Raw genomic sequence first — 22,372 nt, forward strand, 5'->3', positions numbered from 1 at the left:
AAACGGAAAGCCTTCATTCCGTTACCAATGCACAGTGGTCCAGATAGCAAGTTTACGCGGACATGAACTTTTCGACGTCATTTTGTGGTTTTAGAGTATAGGTTGCTTCCCAGAAGTGTCTCGAAATAAGTTGTACTACAATTCGTACGAAAGGGATTTTTTTTTCTGCACTAATCGCAATAGTGTCCTATACGCCAACTGTTTTATGTTAATAGATAGCAAGTTGGTATGTTCAGCAAAGTTGTAGCATATTTCAATACAAAAAACTTTGTAGAACAAACTTTTTCTCTATATCTTAAACTATCTGAGATAATTGACTTTATATATAAAAAAATGAAGAAAATCATTTTTTCACTCATAAGTCATTTATTTTCAAATTTAAGCAGCCTACTATGTTCTACAAAGTTTTTGATACTATTATATTCTACAACTTTGATGAATATACCACAGTTGTGTTTCTTCTGGTTTTCTTATTGTAGGAGATATTAATTTAAAATCATACCGTATTACAGGTCAAATAACTCGCAAAGATGCACTTGAAAATGAACCTACCTGTCACACCGTGGCTCTACACCCCTTAAAGAGTATTTGAGTGAAATTTGGTGAATATATTATGTTTATATATAGTTTTAAGACTATTTTCAATGACGGGTGATTTGAAATCAAAACACATTAATTAATCACCTTTTTTTATAAAACACACAAAAGTCATGGCCGCCGCGATTCAGCATGAACTAATCAACACCTGTTTGATTTTGTAGAGTGTACTATATTTGTTAAAAAGCATAATTTTCAAAACTTTTTCAATAATTCTTGCGCTACTCGTGCAATTCCGAATGCTTCTGTGCGATTCGACGATTTGTCAGTGAGATCACTGGATCTGATGTTAGTAGCAATCGCAATTGTATTTTTTTGACATCGTTACTATGACTGATTTCAATACGACTTTAACTACTGTAATAATTACTGCTACACATAAATCAAAGACTCAAGATAAATTAATTGAATGCCTCTCAACTCTTGCAACATATTACCATTTATGACTTTTGATACGGCATGATTTTAAATTAAAATCTTCTTTGGAACGTTACGTCAGGAAGAAGAAGAAGAAGAAGAAGAAGACAATAACAAAACGAGAAGAAATACAACTGTGGTATATTCACCAAAGTTGTAGAATATAGCAGTACCAAAAACTTTGTGGAACATAGTAGGCTGCTAAAATTTGTAAATAAATGACTTATGAGTGAAAAAATGATTTTCTTCATTTTTTCATATATAAAGTCAATTATCTCAGAAAGTATAAGAGATAGAGAAGAAGTTTGTTCTACAAAGTTTTTTTTTATTAAAATATGCTACAACTTTGCTGAACATACCAACTTGCTATCTATTAACATAAAAAAGTTGGCGTATAGGACACTATTGTGATTAGTGCAGAGAAAAAATCCCTTTCGTACGAATTGTAGTATAACTAATTTCGAGACACTTCTGGGAAGCAACCTACAAACTACAACCTCTAAAACCACAAAATGACGTTGAAAAGTTCATGTCCGCCTAAACTTGCTATCTGGACCATTGTGCAATGATAATGGCCTGCGACAAGTAACCTTCGCTGCTGCTAGAGGGATGGCAATCAGCAGTACCTATTTCGCACGAAAGAATATCCGCAAACACGCCTGGTGACACCCTAGTGGCGATGTCTGCTCCCAAATAGACCACGTGCTGGTTGATGGACTACATTTCTCAGATGTCATGGATGTCAGGACCTTCCGAGGCCCTAATATCGACTCGGATCGTTATCTCGTAGTAGCTAAAATTCGGGCGCGGTTGTCCAGTGTCACGAGTTTCACAAAAAACAGAACGCTGCGCTTCAATATACAACGCTTGTCGACTGATGGGGTAGCTGCACAGTACCGTCAGCAACTAGACGAGCAGTTGGGAAGAATCAAATCAAGAATGCTTGTGGCCGGTACCCGACAGAACAGAGAGCGCTACAGGGCAGCGAGAGCCGAAGAAAAGCGAATCCACCGCAGAAAGAAAAGGCAGCACTAAGAAAGTGTGGTAGCTGACCCGTCATGTGCAATGATCGAGAAGAGAATTTTCTGACCGATAAAACGGCGGTGGCTGCCAGGTGGAAGGAGCGCTTTCAGCAATTGTTGAATGGTGAAAATGGAAATGTAGCGAGGAACAGGATGAACATACTTGATGACGATCAAGCTGTGGACTCACCGACCATAGGAGAGGTTAAACAGGCTATCAGCGAGCTGAAGAACTGTTAGGCTGCTAGGAAGGACGAGATCCCGGTCGAGCTTCTCAAGCACGGAAGTGACCAGCTTTACCAGTCGATCCACCGAGTACTTCTGAAGGTATGAGAGGACGAAGAATTGCCCACCGGCTGGTTGGATAGCCGCATCCGCCCTATCTACAAGAAAGGGCACAGACTGGAGTGTGCCAATTACCCTGCTGAATTCGTCGTACAAAATTCTGTCGCACATCCAGTTTAACAGACTGAGACCGCTCGAGGAGTCCTTCGTCGGCGAATACCAAGCTGGTTTTCGTGAGGGCCGTTCGACAACGGACCAGATGTTTAGCTTGCGAATGATCCTAGACAAATTCCGGGAGTATAACTTGCAGACTTACCATCTGTTTATTGATTTCAAGGCGGCGTACGACTCAGCGAAAAGAAATGAGCTTTGGCAGATAATGTCTGAACATGGTTTTCCGGCGAAACTAATTAGGCTGGTACGTGCTACGCTGGATGGTTCGAAATCAAGTGTTCGGATCGCAGACGAGGTGTCAACCTCGTTCGTGACGTTAGACGGATTGAAGCAGGGAGACGCACTTTCGAATTTACTGTTCAACATTGCACTTGAGGGTGCTATTAGGAGATCTGGCGTGCAAAGAAATGGCACTATTATCACAAGGTCGCACATGCTCCTTGGCTTTTCGGACGATATAGACCTGATTGGAATCGATCGCAGATCAGTGGAAAAGGCCTTCGTGCCTCTGAAGAGGGAGACAGCGAGGATAGGCCTGACCATTAATTCTACCCAACCCCCCCGCGAAGTGACAGATAACGCAATTTTCACGTACCTACTTTCAACGTAAACAATGGGGCCATCCACCGCTGCCGGCACAATTTTTCACTATGGCAGATCGGAATTTTGTTTCGTTGTTGACGGGTGCAAAACAACGAATGGAATGAAATGAAATAAGGGCGAGTCTGATATTTTCGTCTACCAATGGAAATAAATTTAATAAAATCACCAAGTTTAAGCACCAAATGAACTTTAGAGCGTACCAATTCGTTCGATGAAAATATTAAATGACGTGTTAGTGCTTTGTTTTGCGGAAAAGTAATCTATAAGAAATTACTTACAATACAGCCTAACTGATTTGTGGATCGCTTTTATGCCCTCAAAAGAAAGCGCTGGCCGTAGAATAAAATAAAACAAAATAAAATAAAATATTGTGGGCCTCGTGGCCGTGCGGTTAGTGTCGTTAGGCATTTAAGCGCATCGTTTCATTGGGTGTGGGTTCGATTCCCGCTTCAGCCATTGAAACTTTTCGTCAGGAATGTTTCTCAACTGTGCCACTGGAGCATCCTTATCCATTGTCTAGTGTTAAGTTACATTCCGTGCAGCTAAATAGCTGAAGACGGTGTCCTTATCTCTTTATTGGAGATCGAATCAAATCGAAAAGTGATATTTTTTTATTCACAGTTTTTTTTTCTATGCGGATTAGAACACTTTTTCTCATACTCACCACCAGAGATCTAAGTTTCAATCAAATAAGCCTATGAACTAATATACGATGACGTCACGCTGCAACTTTCAGCGTGAAGAAAATCTTTACAGCGGGCGATGTATACAGAAAAATAAATGATTTCGTTGCACATTCATCCACGCATTGTTCATCCGATGAACATTCGTGTTGGCGTGGATGTCATTTTATGTAAACATATTTAGATCGGAAAAAATCAACAAGAAAAGTAGACCGTGGATAAGTCCATTGGCTGAACTATCCATCTTTTTAAAAGCGGTAATGGCCGCCAAAAGTTAGCTTACTTTCTGGTAGGGATCCAACATATTGAGTTTGGCTTAGTTCCGGTTAATAGGCAAATGTAATGCGCCACCATCATAGAGGTCGCTAGGGAAGAAGGAGAGAAATGTCATTGAAAATGTTTGTTTACGTTTCAATTCAATTTTTTTACCCTAAAATTAGCTCATAATCAATTAATTATTAAACTATTTTCCATTGGCATAATCACTTCGATCCTTTATTCTTGCGATACGCGTGATTTCATAACAAATTTAGGAGGTGATATTAGCGTTCGTAAAAGCGGGATACTTCATCCAATAAGCTTATCTGATTGAAACTTAGACATCTGGTGGTGAGTATGAGAAAAAAAGTGTTCAAATCCGCAAAAGAAAATGTACTGCGAGTTAATATAATCTCAGATTGATTTCAAGCTTATAACTACAGTCAATTTCCCATAAATTAATGATTATCGTAAATATCTAAGGGATCATTCAAATATTATGTAACGAAGAAATTTGCCAATGTAAACCCCCTCCTTCCCTGAAGTAACAGGTTTTATATGGAAAATTTAAATTTATTGTATGGACAGAAACACTACAAAATATCCCTTACCTCTCCTTGTTGTGTTTGAACGTAATATTTGAACGATCCCTAACAAATTTGTCTTGCTTTGAATTCGTAATCAAACGTCAACATCCCACCGCAAAATCGCTAGTGTTTGGAGGTGATTTTAACCACCAAATTGCCAAATAACCTCCAAAACATCACCTCCAAGTTAGTTCTAACAACCTCCGTTATATGAAATATGGTGGCGCGTCGATCGTCGCAAGTTTATCGTTAAACAGTCAATTGCCAAGTGGTCAAAAAATAATTTCGTAAGCAATGGAACGGTTACTATAAGCAACTTACAGCATGCGGACCACATCACACCACTATTCAAAACTCGCTCGTGGGCCATACAAAATCTTCCCGATGACCGTACAAATCCTTTTAGAGAATCGCTATTTGGTGATCACTCGTTTATAATGATGTTACAAATGCCATACAAAAAATGTAAAACTTTTTTTATGTCCATCAAGCATAATTCTAGTTTATGCCCTATTTTGAGAACACTCCATGATTTCATTGAGTTTGACAGTACCACGGACCAAAATTTTTCGGTACATTGACGTTGTACTGCAGCTGTCATGATGCTCCCGGGTTGATTCTACTAAAACGAAGTACAATGGTTGCAGGTAGAGAAAGAGTCAGACATGGTGGTGTAGGTGCTGAGGTAGTGTTTGATGGGGATGTGTTTGAAGAATTTGTTTACCTTGGAACACTTGTGACATGTGACAACGACGTTTCCCGCGAAGTGAAAAGACGTGTTGTGGCTGCGAATAGGGCCTTTTACGGACTACGTAACCAGCTTAGGTCCCGCAGCTTGCAAACGGAAACATAATTTGCCCTGTGTAAAACATTAATTCTTCCGGTGGCTCTCTACGGGCACGAAGCGTGGAAGCTCTCGGTGTTTTCGAGCGTAAAGCGCTGCGGACAATACTCGATGGGAAACTCGAAAATGGTGTGTGGCGCAGACGCATGAATCACGAGTTGTATCAAGTGTACAAAGATGCGAGTGTTATCGAGCGTGTAAAATACGGCAGTCTTCAGTGGGCTGGTCACTTAGTGCGAATGTCGGAAGAAATAATTACGAAAATAAAATTCAGCAGGGAACCAGGTAGAGGGGAAGGCCACGAAACGTTCAGGGCAACTGGAGAAGTTTCGCCCAAGACCGACGAAGATGGAGCTTTACAATACGCCCGGCAATGGCGTGACGCAATGCTGTATGCCATCAAGGTATCAAGGTAGGTATCAGCTGGCTACGAGTGATAAACAAAGTTGAGAACAATTGAAGTTGGCGGTGTAGTAATAGACAGGTTTCGACAGTGTAGTCAGCGGCGTATTCGGTGGTTAGAGCATTAGCAGCGGATAGTTGAATTGTGGCTCATCTTGGATTGTGTTTGGCTGTTTTTGATCGGTCAGTATAAGAACTACGGATTTGGTACGTGGAGTAGCGTTTCGCACAAGGTGATAATTGTCGGGCGAATGTGAAATGAAAGTGATGTGTGAGTAGTCATTACATTGTTCTTCATTTGTGTTTCTAGCCGGTCGATAAGCGACGCCATAGCAACAGCAACAGCAACATATCGATAGAAATCGAATTCTTGGACTATCGCCAGGTACGTGGACATTGTCTATTGTTTTTATTGGCAGTGAAACCTTTAGCCGAATCCTGCGATTTCGGTACATTTCGCGATTCCGCCATTCGTGATCAGTTAGTTTTTGGAGTATACAATAGGGATTTACAAAAGCGGTTATAAAATGAGGAGGATTTGAATTTGAACTCAGCAGAAAGGATCATAAAAGGATTTGAAGTGGCAAACAATAATAGTCAATATTTCGCGGAAACAGGATCCGCAGTCAATGTGAATTCCGTTAGGCATCGCCTTGGAGTAAGACAGTCAAGAGTAGATGGAAGAGATCGCAGCCGTAGCAGGTCTAGGGATAGAAATTACAGCATGAATAGAAGCTCAAGATTTGAAGGACGGTCGAGGTCGAACCAACGAAGTGTGAGCTGTGGTAGATACGCCAATTTTGTCTGCCATTTTTGTAGGAAACGCGGTCATATTCAAAAGAACTGTCATCGTTTCAAAGATATCCAAGGGGAATCGGTGAACTCAGTGAAGGAGGACGCAAAACCTACGGAAGTGCATGATTATTTCAAAAGACTTCGAGTAGATTACAGTTCGGAAAGTGAAGATGAAGGTGACTATCCCTGTCTAATGATTTAAATGAAAATTGAATGATGATTAAAATGATTTTAATGAAAAATAAGCAAACCTTGTCTACTCGAAGTCAAAATAGAAGGAAAAACATGCTTAATGGAGGTGGACAGTGGTTCGGCTGTGTCTGTTAGTTTTTAGACAAATTCAGCAGCGTTAGTTTGAGAAATAGCAATTGGAATTTGATTGTGATCAACGGATTTACAGCGCTTATTGGTAGAGATTGGTTGGACATATTTTGCGCCGGTTGGCGGGATAGTTTTGTGCATCGGCCAGACTCGGGCAATTTTGGTAGGTGAATAGCGTAGAAGATAACAGAGAAAATGTTTTAAACTTGATCAAACATCGTTATGAAGAGACGTTGAATAGGGATTTCTCCACACCTATTGTTGGGTTTGAAGCGGAATTGGTATTAAAAGAGGATCGACCAATTTTCAGAAAACCATACGATGTGCCTTACCGGCTCAGAGACAAAGTACTTGACCATTTAAATTTGCTGGAGAGAGAGACAACATTATTACTCCTATTAAAACCAGTTTATGGGCGTCTCCTGTGGTAGTTATTATTAAAAAAAGATGGCGATATCAGACTTGTAATAGACTGTAAGGCATCTAATAACAAGGTTTTAATATCCAATACATATCCATTACCTACAGCTTAGGACTTTTCTGCTCATTGGGTTTAGCAACAGCTTACACACAATTACAATTGTCATCCAAATCAAGGAAAATGGTAGTTATTAATACAATTTAAGGGCTTTTTACGTATAACAGGATACCACACGGTGCATCATCAAGCGCTGCCATTTTTCAACAAGTGATGGAAACCATTCTGCAAGGAATTGAATATGTTTATGTGTATCTTGACGATGTCCTTATTGCTGGAAAGGATTTTGAAGATTGTTATAGAAGATTAGTTTTGGTGTTAGATAGATTAGCAAACGCAAATGTTAAAGTGAACTTCAAGAACTGCAAATTCTTCGTGACAAATCTGTCATATTTGGGGCATATCATAACAGACAATGGACTGACACCCAATCCTGAAAAAGTTTCAACAATTATATAATATCACAGAAGCCTAAAAATGCAAATGAGCTGATAGCTTTTCTGGGACTTGTAGATTATTATGGAAAATTTTTACCGAATTTATCTGCAACACTTAGTCCTTTGTTCAGCTTGCTTAAAAAAGAGGTTAAGTTTCTGTGGTATTTTAAATGTGATAAGGCTTGTAAAGAAAAATTACTTAATGCCAATGTTCTAACATTTTACCACCCTTAAAAGCCTATTGTGGTTAGCTTCTTCGTACGGTCTTGGAGGAGTTATTTCGCATATCATCGATGGCGTGGAAAAGCCTATATGGTTTACTTCGTTTTCGCTTAATCAAGCTCAAAAGAACTATGTTATTCTTCACTTGAAAGCATTGGCAGTTGTTTCAACTGTTAAAAAGTTTCACAAATTCTTATTTGGTCAATGTTTTAAAATTTTCACAGACCATAAACCTCTATTTCAGTGACCAGGAGTCAGCGTTATATGATTGAATTAGCAATTTACGACTATAGCATATTGTACTGACCGGGAACGGGAACGGACATGGTTTTAAAGGAGATTCTTTTGAGTAAGATGTCCTTTTTTATCGAATTATTTAGATTGCGACGCACCGAAAACCATCAGACATTCAGCCGCCTGCCTTCCTTTGGCAAGGTGACAGGCGGTGAGCGGAGCGAAATCATTGGATTTCATAACCCGAGCTCATCACTTGGTTTTTGAATTGTAGAACCGTCAGTTTAACGGCCTACTGGTGCGTATCTTGGCTGAGTTTTCCGCCAGCAAGTGACTCGAAGTGGGCATGGTTCTCTAGCGATGGTTTCCGAATCATTGGTGCTCGCGACGGAATAAACTTGGCAAAAGCACGTGCTTTTTCGATGATGGATGTGTATAGGTTTATTATCGGCACACTTACCGCTCTACCGACGGCGAAGATAGTGGTAGTGACCAGAGCGATGTTCTTCTTGTCCCACAAGTCGGTTGTCTGGAACAGGTCCACATCGGCGACGCCATATTTGATGCATGCCTTTTGGAATCTGCAAGAAAATGAATGAAAAATATACTTATTCTAGCGAGTGTGCAACTTTTGCCCAAATCAAACATGGTGCCGCATGGCGGATTTCCACGGCGGCCATTGGCGAACAACCATGATCCACAAAGCGCACACATCAAAATCACGAGACATCTTTAGGTAGGCATCAATGAGAGCAATCGATAATACGCTTCACAGGGTACCAGAAGCGACAGAAGTAGCTATAACTTGCACACTGCCATGCCAACACAGGCTTCGGGGTGCACTCTTTGATTCATTCACGCTCAACTTTGTCCGCATAGACATTAAATTTAGCCTTAACGCCTCTACCAGCAGCTTATTCTTTTCATTCAAGGAAATATTTAAACCGCGATAACTTTGGAGTATTTTTATACGTTTACACCAATGTTTCGCAAGTTCTCAAAATAAATTATCTCCAAGATATCTAAAAATAAAGAAATCTCGAAAACTTATTCATATAGACTCAAGTCAAAAAAAAGTGTACTAACTTACTTTATCAATCCTACGTGTTTCGCAGACGAAATTCTACACGTTTCGCTCTGAAATAACTCGATTATTCTTTTTTAGAACGTTTAATTTTCGGATTTACAAAACGACGAAAGTAAGATTTTCAACTTTCGCAACCTAACCCCTACTTTCGTCGCCCCGCTGTATGGAGAGACAAAGTGACTTAACCACGAATCAAAACAAAACACTACTTGAGCCGATTTTACACTGGTAGAAAAACGTCGAAAGTAACTGTGTGAAACGGCTTATCATTTTGTTATAATTATTTTTGTTGAAAATAATAGAAACTACCTAGTTTTTGAACGCGATCTGATTGTATGCAAAATTTGAGCGATGTACACGGCGAAAAAATGTTAAAAAGATGAGTCATTTTAAAACAGTTTTAGAAGACAGGTTGTGATTCTTCTCAATTAGTATTCTCAAAACCGTATGAAAGTTACTTACGTCAATTTGAAAAAGTATTCGAGAAATTATATTTTTGGAGTTTTAGATATCTTTATAAACATAAATGCTCATTACTTAAAAACGGTTGCACCAATTTGCTTAATTTGTCCAGATTCGTCAGGTCTCCGTCGCCCTTCAGGAAGACATCGACATTATGTTTTCCTGCCTGGTGTTCATTTTAGGTCACGCAGTGCTCGCAATAGAATGGGTGTTTAAAAATTCGGAGTGGGTTACCGTGGACTGATCCAAGGAATTTGCCGAGCTAGTACGAACGATATCAGCTGATAAGATTGTAATCATTGTCAGCCAAACGTTACTAATCAGCAGCTAAGTTTCAATGCTCCTTCTCGAAAATTTTGGAACACCGCTTTTCTGCATTTACCAAATCATAGGACTTACTATGGTGATAACAGCTCCTTCAGTTCTTGCTTGTAAGCATTTAACGAAGCTGTAGACAATCTTGATTTCGACGAGACTAAAAACACGTTTTTAATTAGCAATGAGAAAATGACTATTTTTTCAGTTTTAAAATCAGTCTTCACGATATTTTTTATGGTAAAAAAAACGATGCTACCGGTAGAGAAAATAAATAAATGTTTTACATTTTCATCGTTTTGTGAAAAAGGCTAATGATTTAACACCAATCATATATTAATCTAAAATGTAAGTAATAATCCCAATCCCAGCTATTATGTTGAGATAATGTCTTGCCTTAAACCATTGAACACAGTTGAGTTTGAACGACTTCAAGCGTTTATGGTACTGCATGCAAGGGATCGTTTACAAATTACGACACGCTGTTGGAAAAAAATATTCCCACGCCTACACGTTTATTCGACTATTTCTCATTATAAAAATGCAACCAAGATCTGGAAGGCAATCGAGCAACTTCGTACGCCATTTATAAACGGCCCATCAGTCCCGGCATTCGAGCCGGGTAGCTCCTGGTGCGGCTGTTGTCGTGGTAGCTTTACCTCCTATTTTCAACTACCAGGCGGTCTCACTGGTAGAAAGAGTAAAAACAAAATTCATCCTCCGCAGCTCAAGCGAGCAGCGAGGGGATGATTGTCCGGTCTGTCGTACGACGGTTGCAACCGTCACGTGTATCAGAACCGTTCGTTGTATGTTCTAGTTAGAACAAGTATCGAACCGTTGTACGCCAGGTAACGGCCTATCTACGTTTTACTAGTTCAATTGCTTTCAATTACCAACCTAGGCTGATGACGGTCAATCTATGCTACTGTACCTACCTAGTTTCTTCTAACTCGAATGAGGTTTTATTGCGAACTTGTATGTTCGCCGCCTCTCTACGTGCGCGTTACAACAAAACACGCCATTTTGTTGCATAGATATTGCGCACCTTTATGGCTCGCGGAAACTTTGCCATTACCTACATTAGGTAGGTGGATAGAAGTTATTTCTTGAAGTCATGAACAATGCTATCAAACTAAACAGCCAATGCTGTTTCCTTTCCTATATGATATCTTCCGCAGTTGTTGGGGAAGTAGGGTTCACAACAGCAATACATACACTACCATTGGAACCATACAACGTTTCTGCCAGTGGTATTGCATTCAAAACGACCCGGCTCCGTGGCGAGTGGGAGGACAATTCGACCGAAAACGTGGTGGTATAAGCTTGAATTTAAAGTTCGATTCCAATCATTGGACTATTGAAGACAGCTGTAGGTATCTATCGTACTATTGAGAAGTCTTGGAGGCACAAACGTAACGATTGGAACAAATAGTCCAACTGTTTGTTCGATTGTGAGCACAAGCTTGCAGTAAGCTATCCATCGAACAGTAACTGTATTACAACTGTTGAATAAGGCGTTGAATCAAAATGAATCATAAACTGTAGGAGAAGATCCCCCAGTATCGGACAGTGCCCAATGTCGGCCATCGTCAAAAAATGCACAAATCATAATCCAATCAAGATGGTGTACCTATAATAAGAGAAGGCAGCTATTTTAGAGGGCAATATTTGTGTAGAATGACACATCCTTAATATTTGCACGTGTTTCAAAAAAGTAGAAATGTTTGAAGATAGATAGAACATTGACGTATCGTCTTAAATTTGAACTCAACTAATAATTATTTTCAATACGACACAAATAGTTGGATCACGCAGCACCTCCTGTCCCCCAGTTTTGGGCAGATTGATTTGTATATCTTGATATTTTTGTAATTTTTGCACAAATGTCTCAGAATACATTCATTTTTCACTGATTTGGTCGATCATTTGATACCATGGACAAAGTCAGTGAAAAATGAATGTATTTAGAGACACTTGTGCAAAAATGACAAATAATCAAGTTTTAAATCAAACTGTTCAAAACATACACGAAAAATAAGAACAATGGACTTGTAGAACAATATCATATGAAGTGTTTTTTTTTTTTCATCATTATTGAAGATGTGTTTAGATTGACATCTTGCAGGCTCAATAGAACTTAAATAAGTCATGTAAATGTTACAAATGTTTTAAATTTATAATAAATTACTATCCCTGGAGTAAAAATATTTAATGATACACAAATATAGCGAATTCATTTCTATGTTGTGACTAGTTTACCAAGGAATCCTGCATTTCTCTATGAATTTCTCCAAGGAGCTAAGGCACTTTTTCAAAAATAATTGGAGGGAATTCCTTAAAAAACGGAGGAATTTCTAAACAAAACCGTAAATATATAACTGGTTCTGGAGAAATATTATATTAAATAATTTCCTACAAGAGAATAGTCTTCTGAAGATCTGCAGATTTCTTTTGGACGAGCAATTTCCTGCAGGATTTTGTAGAGGAAATCCCTAGAAAATCTCGACTGGAGCTCTTGGATGAATCACAGCAATGTTTTCCAGGAATAATTTCTATAGCATTTTGTGGTATCAAACCCTCAATGAACTATTAAATAAGTTCATGGAGATGTTACTTCAATAATTACTAATCATTGAAAGAACTAAACATTCATGAGGAATTCCTGGTTGAAGTTATTGTGAAAATCCTGGAAGAATTCTTATTAGATTTTGTGTAATAATCCCAGAAAGAGTTTATGGAGCAATTCTAAGGATAATCAGTAAGGTAATTCTTTGATAGGTGGTTCTAAAAATGACTTGAAGTTTTACTTAAAAAAATACGTTGAAGCTTTTATAGAATTCTTGTACTTATGATTTTTCGAAAAAAAAATCTACATGAATTTATACAACCTCTGAAAATATCCCTTTGCAAATATTCTAGGAAGCCCTCCTGTAGGAATATTTCTTCAATTTTTACTCTGAGCTAGTAATACGTAATGATTAATTTTTTTGAAAGAATCTTTCTAGAAAATTTTGTGAGAATTGGCATAATGATCCCATTATTGGATTGCTGGAGGATTTCCTGGATCAAGTTCTGAAGGAATTCCTTTTAGCATATCTTGCGAAATCATTAAAAGATTTTCAAGACGAATTACTGGGAGTATTGCGAGAATCTTTATTACAATTTCTGGAAGGATCCCTGTAGCAGTCTTTGAACGTATTTCAGAAATAAAATCTAGCTGAATCACAAGAAGAATTTCTGAAGTTTTTCCATAAGGAATATATCAATCTGTGGAATAGTAATAGTAATCTTTGGAGCCCATATCTTTCTTACGATCCTTATCATAAAAATAGTGTTCTGTGAAATTTTCAGCTTTTTCTGTGGTGATTTAAAGGTAGCCCAAAGACGATGTAGGTTTATATGGAAATTACTATGGGAAAATTTTGAAAAATGTTCGGAACACGTTAGTGCTGGAATGTAAGTATAAACTTATCATCCCATAGTGAAAACTCATTCTCTAGACCATAATGAAGAAATTTACTGAAGAGTGCTATTCAATCCGACGGATAGGAGAAGAGATATTCATGAGTTTGTTTGCTATTATTTAGTTTCATATGGGATTATAGCCCTACAAACATCTACTAAAAACCAAAACAAAATTAGCTCAAAAGGGATTTGTGTCTTCAGCAACATCCCTCATTAAAGCTTAAAGAATGAGTTTTTAATATTGGATGAGAAGTTTGTACATATATTACAGTACTAACGTGTTTGGAACATTTTCCGAAATTTATCCATAGTAATTTCCATATTAACCTACATTATATCTGGGCCACTTTTAAATCACCACCGAAAAAACTGAACATTTCACAGAACATTATTTGTATGGTAAGGATCGAAAGAAAGATATGGGAGATTGGATTTTCAAACATTTTTAAATTTTGAACTGCCCTAATTTACCGTTTCGACTCATATTCCGAACACTTAAGGTCAACAGTTACTTCAAATTCATGTGATAGGAATAAGTTACTTGATATTTGTGAAAATGTTAATTTTATCGCAAAGCCTAACCGTTAGCTGTTGGGTGTGTCGATAAAAATGTTTATTCAAACATGTTTAGAAACAATACTAAACAAAACATAAAAAAATGGAACAACATTTTGATTCAAATGCCGAACACTGTGTTCATTCTGTCTCATATTCCGAACACCTTGATTCAAATTCCGAACAGCACGTATAAATCGTATACCGTTTTGTCTCAAATTCCGAACAGACTCAAATTCCGAACACTCGGTTTTTGTATGGCGATTTGGTTGAAATGTTTCGCTGAAATATGTCACCAAATAAGAACGAAATGGCAGTCAATTGCATTTCAATTTGAACGTTTCCAATTTAATGTTTACCGCGGGAGTAGTGATGACTCTCAAGTTTGAGACCAGTAGAACAAGCTCAGATAAATTTATTTGCGAAATTATTCATTTGATTCCGATTTTTTCGTGCTGTTCGGAATTTGAATCAAGCTGTTCGGAATATGAGACAGAATAAACACAGTGTTCGGCATTTGAATCAATATGTTGTTCCATACATTTACGTAAAAACAATACCAAAACTAATTAAATCAACATTTTTATTGGTACAACCAACAGCTAACAGTTAGACTTTGCGAAGAAATTTAAATTTACACCAATATCAGTCATTTTATGTCAATCAGATGCATTTGAAGTCACTGTTGGCCTTAAGTGTTCGGAATATGAGTCAAAACGGTACAAATGAATAATTTCGCAAATAAATTCATCTGAGCTAGTTTTAGTCGTCTCGAACTAGGGAATCATCACTACTCCCGAGGTATAAAATAGATTGGCAACGTTAAAATTGAATTGAAATTGTCTGCCATTTCCTGGTAATTTGATGACATATTTCAGTGAAACATTTCAACCTAGTCGCCATACAGGTTAGGGTTTATTTATTTTATTATAATAGCTGTGATGCAAAATTAGATATTGGGTTGTTGCATGAGATGCATTATATACATTCATACATGCGGGTCTTTCCATACCAAGTACCTGTCCACCAAAATAATACAAACCTGTAATCGACCATAATTTATTCCAACTAACTATGGCTAGTTTCGGAAATATAAATACGAGGTGAGTAAAATTACGGGTTTTTGTCCTATTGACTGAAGGATGGCCCTAAAAGCATAAAAAATGGGCTTTTTGCAAGGTTCAAATGACTGAATTTGGTCGAAATCGGTGATGGTCAATTCGCGATGACGAAGGCAATTGCCACAGTTGACCCTATGCGTGAAGCTCCGATTTCTTTACATGGCAAAGCACAGGAAGTCAATTTTAAAATGCTTCTAAAAAAATCAAAACATTATTTTTGTTAATTGTACGGGGTTAGATTAATGATAAGCTATAGAATCCGCAGAATATTGAGGAAAAAATATAAAAATCAAAATAATGTGTCTATAATGTAGCCAATCAAAAGTCTATCAACATGTACTGAAAAAAATTTAAATAGCTATTGTAATTAATTTTATATAAGCATTTGAATTTTCACTTCCTATACCTTGCCGGGTAAAATTTTCGACGCTTCACGCATAAAACTTTTTCCAGATGGCAGCACCGTACCTTCGTTAGATCGAATTGCACGTGCAGTGAACACTTGATGTGAAATGACCCATTGACCCAGTTATTGAAAACCAAGATGCAATCAACTCTCCGTAACTCGATATTGAAGATACCATCGATTGAAAGAACACAAAACCAAGGGACCACCGAGGTAGTCATGAAAACCACATTGAGTTTGAAAATGTTGTGAAAAATATGAAGTTCGTGCAGTCCCATATCGAAAATTAAAGGCATTACTGTCTCTGTATGAACTTTCAATATTTTTGTTTAGGTTTATATTTTTGCGGATCAATAGAAGCAAAATAAGTTATCTGTGCTGTGCGGTGGTACTGAATGAGTCAAGGAATATACTGTAAAATTATGAACATTTGTATCAGAAGGCACTTCAAACTTTAAGTGCTATTTTATCAATGCCTACTTTTCCATATGCGACAGTTATGCTTTTATGGGCAGTATAACTTAATATCGAGATATGGAATATCGGGAGTTGCCTGGCGATATTTGTTATTCAACTGATATTTGCTGTAATTTGATGAATGTTTTTGCTCAAAATATATTGAATAACAAATTTTACCACATATCAACATAATAATGGTCCCTAGATAGGTATTTATGATTTAAAATTTTGTTATTTTATCACTATTAAAACAATGTAATAGATGTAGATGAGGATAGAGGTGAAACATGAAATTTTTACTATGCACATCTATCCGGAATAGTTATGAAAAGTATGTGTTTTAGACAAACAATTTGCATTTAATGTTTATATTTCACCCACTGACACTGACACTGTCAATTTAAAAAAGTGCCTGCATCCTCGCTATATCGCACTTCGGTTCTCCACGAATGTCGTCTATTCAAGGCTGAAAAGAGCAACACATCGCAACCAACAGCGAACCGTCCACATGGTTTGGGGAAGAAAGAAACAGCTCCACGAAAAAGCGCGCGCTCCCCATTTTCTGCAGCTGGCCTCCCGTCGAACATGATCTCCCGAACAAAACTTTTACAAGTACACTAAGAATGTTCGAAATTATTTTATGGTTCTTAACTAAAACTAACATAATGGGAATTGTCCGCTACCGTTTGATGTATCCTGTATATGAGCTTCGCGGCGAGTGTGTTGCTCTGTGTTCGTTAGCTGTTTGCGTCGCCATAGGGACCCGGACCAGTAGCGGAACAGCGTAATCCGATTTGAAACCGGCCGGGTTCTCAGTACAAAAATCGTAGCCGGAGAGCAGCATTCAAAGTCGATGAATGGGATTTCGGTTTGACTGCGAAGTAAATTTATCCCGCCAAAACTGAACGGATCCCTAGTGGCCAAACGTCCGTCGGATTTGTTTCGTGTCGCCTGTGGTGTGGTTTTTCGCCGTTTTGGATTGGCTCATTTTGTTTTTGGTGCACCGTTCTCCGTACGAAGTGAACGGGGACGCAGGATGTGGAAGAGCTAGTTATACGATTACCCAGAAAGTCCACAAGAGGTTGGACCTATGATTTCAGCATTTGGTTTATCGTTTATTTTCTATGGAACGCTGTGCTGTACAGGTAGCTATCACAATCATCAAAGTATTCCACCGTATATGCTTTGGTAATTAGCTGAACCCAAGCACCGTAAAACGGTAAAACATTGCCATATAAAAAAACCTGGCAGTTAACATCAAATCAGCAAAAATTGCTTTCATTTAACTGTAGTTTTTACTATAGAAAAAAATAAATTTCGTTTTGCTGTCAGTTTTGCTGTCAGTGTCAGTTTTGTGTTCAGTCGAGGATGGATTACCAACTGGTGAGTTCGTTTCATGCTTGTGATAACACATATTTTCTTGAAAGCGTAACTTTTAAGTAATATTAAAACAAACTTTGTATGGTTCGTCACTATAAGTGTCGGCATTATGTTTTTTTCTTATACAATTTCAATTTACATATATTTTTCTCTTTTTGACATTATTAAAAATTATCTTTTGAATTGTTCGACATTGTGAATGTTGACGTATTTTTTAAAACTTCTACCATATCGAGACAAAATGCACAGTAATACTCATATGTAATTTTCAAACAAACTATGTATAGTTCGTCACAACAAGTGTCGGCATTATTCCTGTTTCATATAATTTAAAATATAAACATGTAATTTTCAGTTTTCGTCATTAATAAAAACATCTTTTGAATTTTTCGACATTATAGATGTTGACGTATTTTTTAAAGCTTCTACCAAAAACTTCTCGAGACAAAAGTCGTATATTTCCCGCTTGTCCATGGATCGCATCATCGACCAGAGGTGACTCCCAGATCTTTTCCTCCCTCACTAATAAACACCCTTCCCGTGGTGATTGTGGAGATGCAGAGGTATTCTCGGTCTCTAGAAGCAACAATCATTACACCCTAACATTCCTTCCCCATCCCAACTGACTGTAAGGACTTGGCCGGCGCCGTTATTGATCAATAATATTAGATCTGCTAAAATTGCACTTCGAGAGTAAGCGGAAACTCCCATCCCTTATTCATTTGGATCGTAGTGCAATTCTTACCAGTTCCGATCCATCACGGAGTAGCAACCATTGACATGTACAGTCAGTCTATGCTATGCTATGCTATGCTAGAAAAAAATAAATTTCGTTTATTGATAACTTCTTTAATTTTTCTTCTATTTTTTAATAATTAAATGTGTCTACGGGTACAATAAACACAATTCTTGGTAAAATAAATAACTTACAGTGAAACCTCCATGAGCCGATATCTGAAGGGACCATCGACTTATGGAAATATCGAGTTATGGAACAGAAATGCTTTGGAAAGCTGTTTAAGGGGACCATCATAGTAACAATGAAATGTTGCTTTAAGCATGATTCTAAGAGTCGATATCGAGTCATGGAACATCGACTCATGGAGGTTTAACTGTATATGGTGTAAACCACAGTCAGGTGGTCGCCGTACAAATCAAATGGGGAGTCACTTCACTCGAGTCGAGAACCGAAAATTTTCATCTCACGCCACTCGTAAAATAAACCCAACAGTCCTCGAATGATGATCAATAGAAGCATTATAGAAGAAAATTCCCATTTAATAACTTGGTTTTAGCTGAGAAGCAGGCTCTGTTCCAATAAGGGCGTAACAGCAGAAAAAAAAGTGGAAGCATATTAAGTTTTCAGCGGTGGCCTCATGTTGAATGTTGAATGCTATCAAGATGAAAAACTCATTCTACTACTTAAAACCAATTTTTCGCCAAAATCCAAGATGGTCGCCAGATTTTTTTTTCAAAATAATGCTCCTATTCTTCACTTGACTCAAAAAAAACATCGATTGAAAACCTTTTTCCTTGTTGTGCAAAACAAATAATGTTTGCATTGATTGCTCTCGCCATACACGTCAAAATCGTAGAACACGTTCATTTCATAGGGTAAATACCACACTTCTAATATGGAATGGTACACATATTCGTAATATTTTTTTTTATATTTCAGGATCAACTTGAATAGTTTTGTGCGAAAAAAGTATGTGAAACGATAGGCTGCAGCATGATGCAAGAACTTTTGCCGCAACGAAAAGCAATATAAAATGCTATTTCATATTTACGCAATTGAATTGAACCTTCTAAATGACCAAAATAAAGGGGATCTTGCTTGCCGGTGACAAGGCCAACGATCACGGCCTAATGGACGGATAAAGTGATAAAATGGAACATTTTCTTTGACGATTATTTTATATATTGTTAACACAAATAAAACAATTACTTTCTTCTCAGCATTATTTTTTACTTTCCATTTTGTTTCACTTCCAGCGTCATTTTGTTTACCAAAGATTCTTTCTAACTAACTACGGAAGTGCACAGTCGATTCTATAGCTTTATCCTGAATACCATTAGCCCGAACATGAGGAGCTCGAATAACACTATCAACTAAAATAAATTTTTGCAATTTTTCATCGTAATAGGCTATTTTTCCTCACGCCAATCTGTCATGAAATGACCTACTTTCCTGCACTGAAGTATACAGTGCGGGAATAGCCATTACGCAACTGATACTCGTGCTGTAATGATCCATTACGCAACGCTTTCTCATTACGCAACTGTTTGTAGTTGCGTCATGAATCATAATACACCATTTTTTTAGAAATTGTAAATTGTTGTGCTGAATGCATTCCAATATCATTTCTGATACCCTCAAGTGGTCTTGTACGAAACTGCAAAAAAAGTTGTACGGCAAGCCTCGTAGGATGAATTTAAGACTCGTGCTGTAAAAATCATCATTCTGTAACTTGTTCCGTAAACTACTATTCCTTTACTTTATCTGATCTTATGCAGGAATAGAAAACAATCTTTCAAACTCTGCTGATGTTGGGAAAGGAGAAACATTATGTACGAAGTGAATGCTCGATTACTCGAGATTTTGAAGATCACGCCTTCGTGATCAATCTAGTAATCATGTGTGTGTTCAACTTACTGAACATGAACGCAAGAGCAATAGAAGGCACATTTTGGAATGCTCACAAAACATGTGCGTTCAAAATGCATCTCTGGAATAAACTTACTTTTTGTTGGGCCAACCGCAGCAGAGATACGCGAAACGCGACCGAATTCCGGAGGAAAAAGGAAAAACTACTTCGAGAATAAAAACGCAACTCGTATAGAAAACAAAAAACACGTTTAATCGCTTCGAGTTCACTTCGGTTATGGTTAACAGAAAAAGTAATTACAGTGGTGCCAGAAAATATGATTTTATCTCTACTTATCTCTCCACACCAGGGGTGGTTCAACGCTCATCCTATTCCCACACTTTTGAGTACTTCATTTTCTCCGTGCGTGGCATTTTTGCCGACTAAGTGAATGTCAAACATGATCAAAAGTGTCGAGGTTCATATGTGGAATCAATTTTTTAAATTTAATTTTAAATAAGACGTTATTTGAGCGAGAAAAATTGCTAAATTAGTTGCAAGAACATGCTCTTTTGTGTTATATTCCACTGGCGCTTCCCCACAATCTTTAACCTATTTCTTTAGCAAATACACCATCAGTTTTACCGGTGATTTCATCAAAAGTACAATACGGAATTCCTCCAATGATTGTATCACGAATTTCTAAATGGAATCCATCAGGAATCCATTCAAGGGCAAATTCCTTTTAGAGTTCTTCCAGGGACTCCATCAGGAGAGTTCCTATCAGAAGTTGATGTAAGGATTACATCAGAGATTCCATCAGGACCTCCATAAAAAATTCCTCCCAGATTTCTATCAGGAGTACTGCTAGCGTTTCAACCATTAATTCCACGAAGGATTACATCAGGAGTTCCTTCAGTGTTTCTATTAGAAGATTGTTCTAGGGATTTCATCAGGAGTTCCTCCAATGATTCCGTCAGGAGTTCCTTCAAGAATATCTTTAGGAATTCTCCAAAGGATTTCATCAGGTACTCCTATAGAGATTCCATAAGGGGTTTCTAAAGGGATACTATCAGGAGAATCTTAAGGACTTCCACCAGAGTCCTTCTGGGTATTTCATCAGGAGTTCCTCCAGGGATTCCATCAAAAGTTCCTTCTGAGATTCTATCAGGAGTTTCTCGAGGTATTTCATCAAGATTTCTTCTAGGGATATTATAAAGTTCCTTTATGGATTCTATCAGGAGTTTCTCCAGGAATCTCATCAGGGATTCCTCCAGGGATTTCGTCAGGAGTTCCTATAGGACTAACTTCAGGAGTTATTCTAGGCAATTCATCAGGCGTTCCTTCAAGAATATCTTAAGGGATTCCTGCAAGGATTTTATCAGGATCTAACAGGAATTACTCCAGGGATTTCATTAGGAGTTCCTATAGGAATTCTTCCATGAACTCTTCTAAGGAATTCAAAAAGTGGCTTATAGGGGTTCCGGTATAAGTTCCTCTAGAGATTACATCAGAAGTTTCATCGGATATTTCACCTGGAACTCCTCCAGGGTTAACATCACAAATTCTTCTAGAGATTACATCAGGATTTCTTCTGGGGATTACATCAGGAGTTCTTTTATGGATCAGGAGCTCATTCAGAGATTACATTTGGAATTCCTACAGGGGTTTTTTCAGAAGTTTCTCTAGGGATTCCATCAGGAGTTCCTTTGGAGATTGCACCTGGAATTTCTCTATAGATTGTATCAGGGATTCCTCAAGGAATTCCATCAGGATTTTTTCTTGGGATTTTATAAGGAGTTCCACCATGCATATTATCAGGAATCCCTCCAGGGATTTCATCAGGAGTTCCTTTAAAGTTCCCGTCAGGAGTTCCATTAAGACTTCCTCCAGGGATTGCATCAGTTCTTCTAGGGATTACTGCAGGAGTTCTTTTAGGGTTTCCATTAGTAGTCCTTCTAAGGATTTTATAAGGGTTTCCCCCAATGTTTTTATCAGGAAATTCTTCAAGAATATCAAAAGTTTCTGTAATAATTTCTTTAGAAGTTCCTTCAAAAATTTTACCTGGAATTCTATCAAGAGTTTCTCTAGGCATTCCATCAGGAATTTCTCTAGGGATTTCAATAGATTTCATTAGTAGTTTCTGTAGGGATTCCATCAGAAGTTCTTCCATGG

At 37.8% G+C, this 22,372-nt stretch overlaps 1 protein-coding gene across 1 annotated transcript in view; it reads right to left on the reverse strand.

Moving 5' to 3' along the window:
- LOC5570418 (muscle-specific protein 20) overlaps positions 1–22,372 on the reverse strand; it is a 184,286-nt gene that overhangs the window by 1,455 nt on the left and 160,459 nt on the right. Inside the window, exon 3 of the mRNA XM_021843077.1 lies at positions 8,820–8,940. Coding sequence (XP_021698769.1) covers positions 8,820–8,940 — 121 coding nt within the window. The remainder of the gene's footprint in view (positions 1–8,819; positions 8,941–22,372) is intronic.

The sequence above is a fragment of the Aedes aegypti genome, chromosome 1 (genome assembly GCF_002204515.2).
Source record: "Aedes aegypti strain LVP_AGWG chromosome 1, AaegL5.0 Primary Assembly, whole genome shotgun sequence".
Taxonomy (NCBI): Eukaryota; Metazoa; Arthropoda; class Insecta; order Diptera; family Culicidae; genus Aedes; species Aedes aegypti.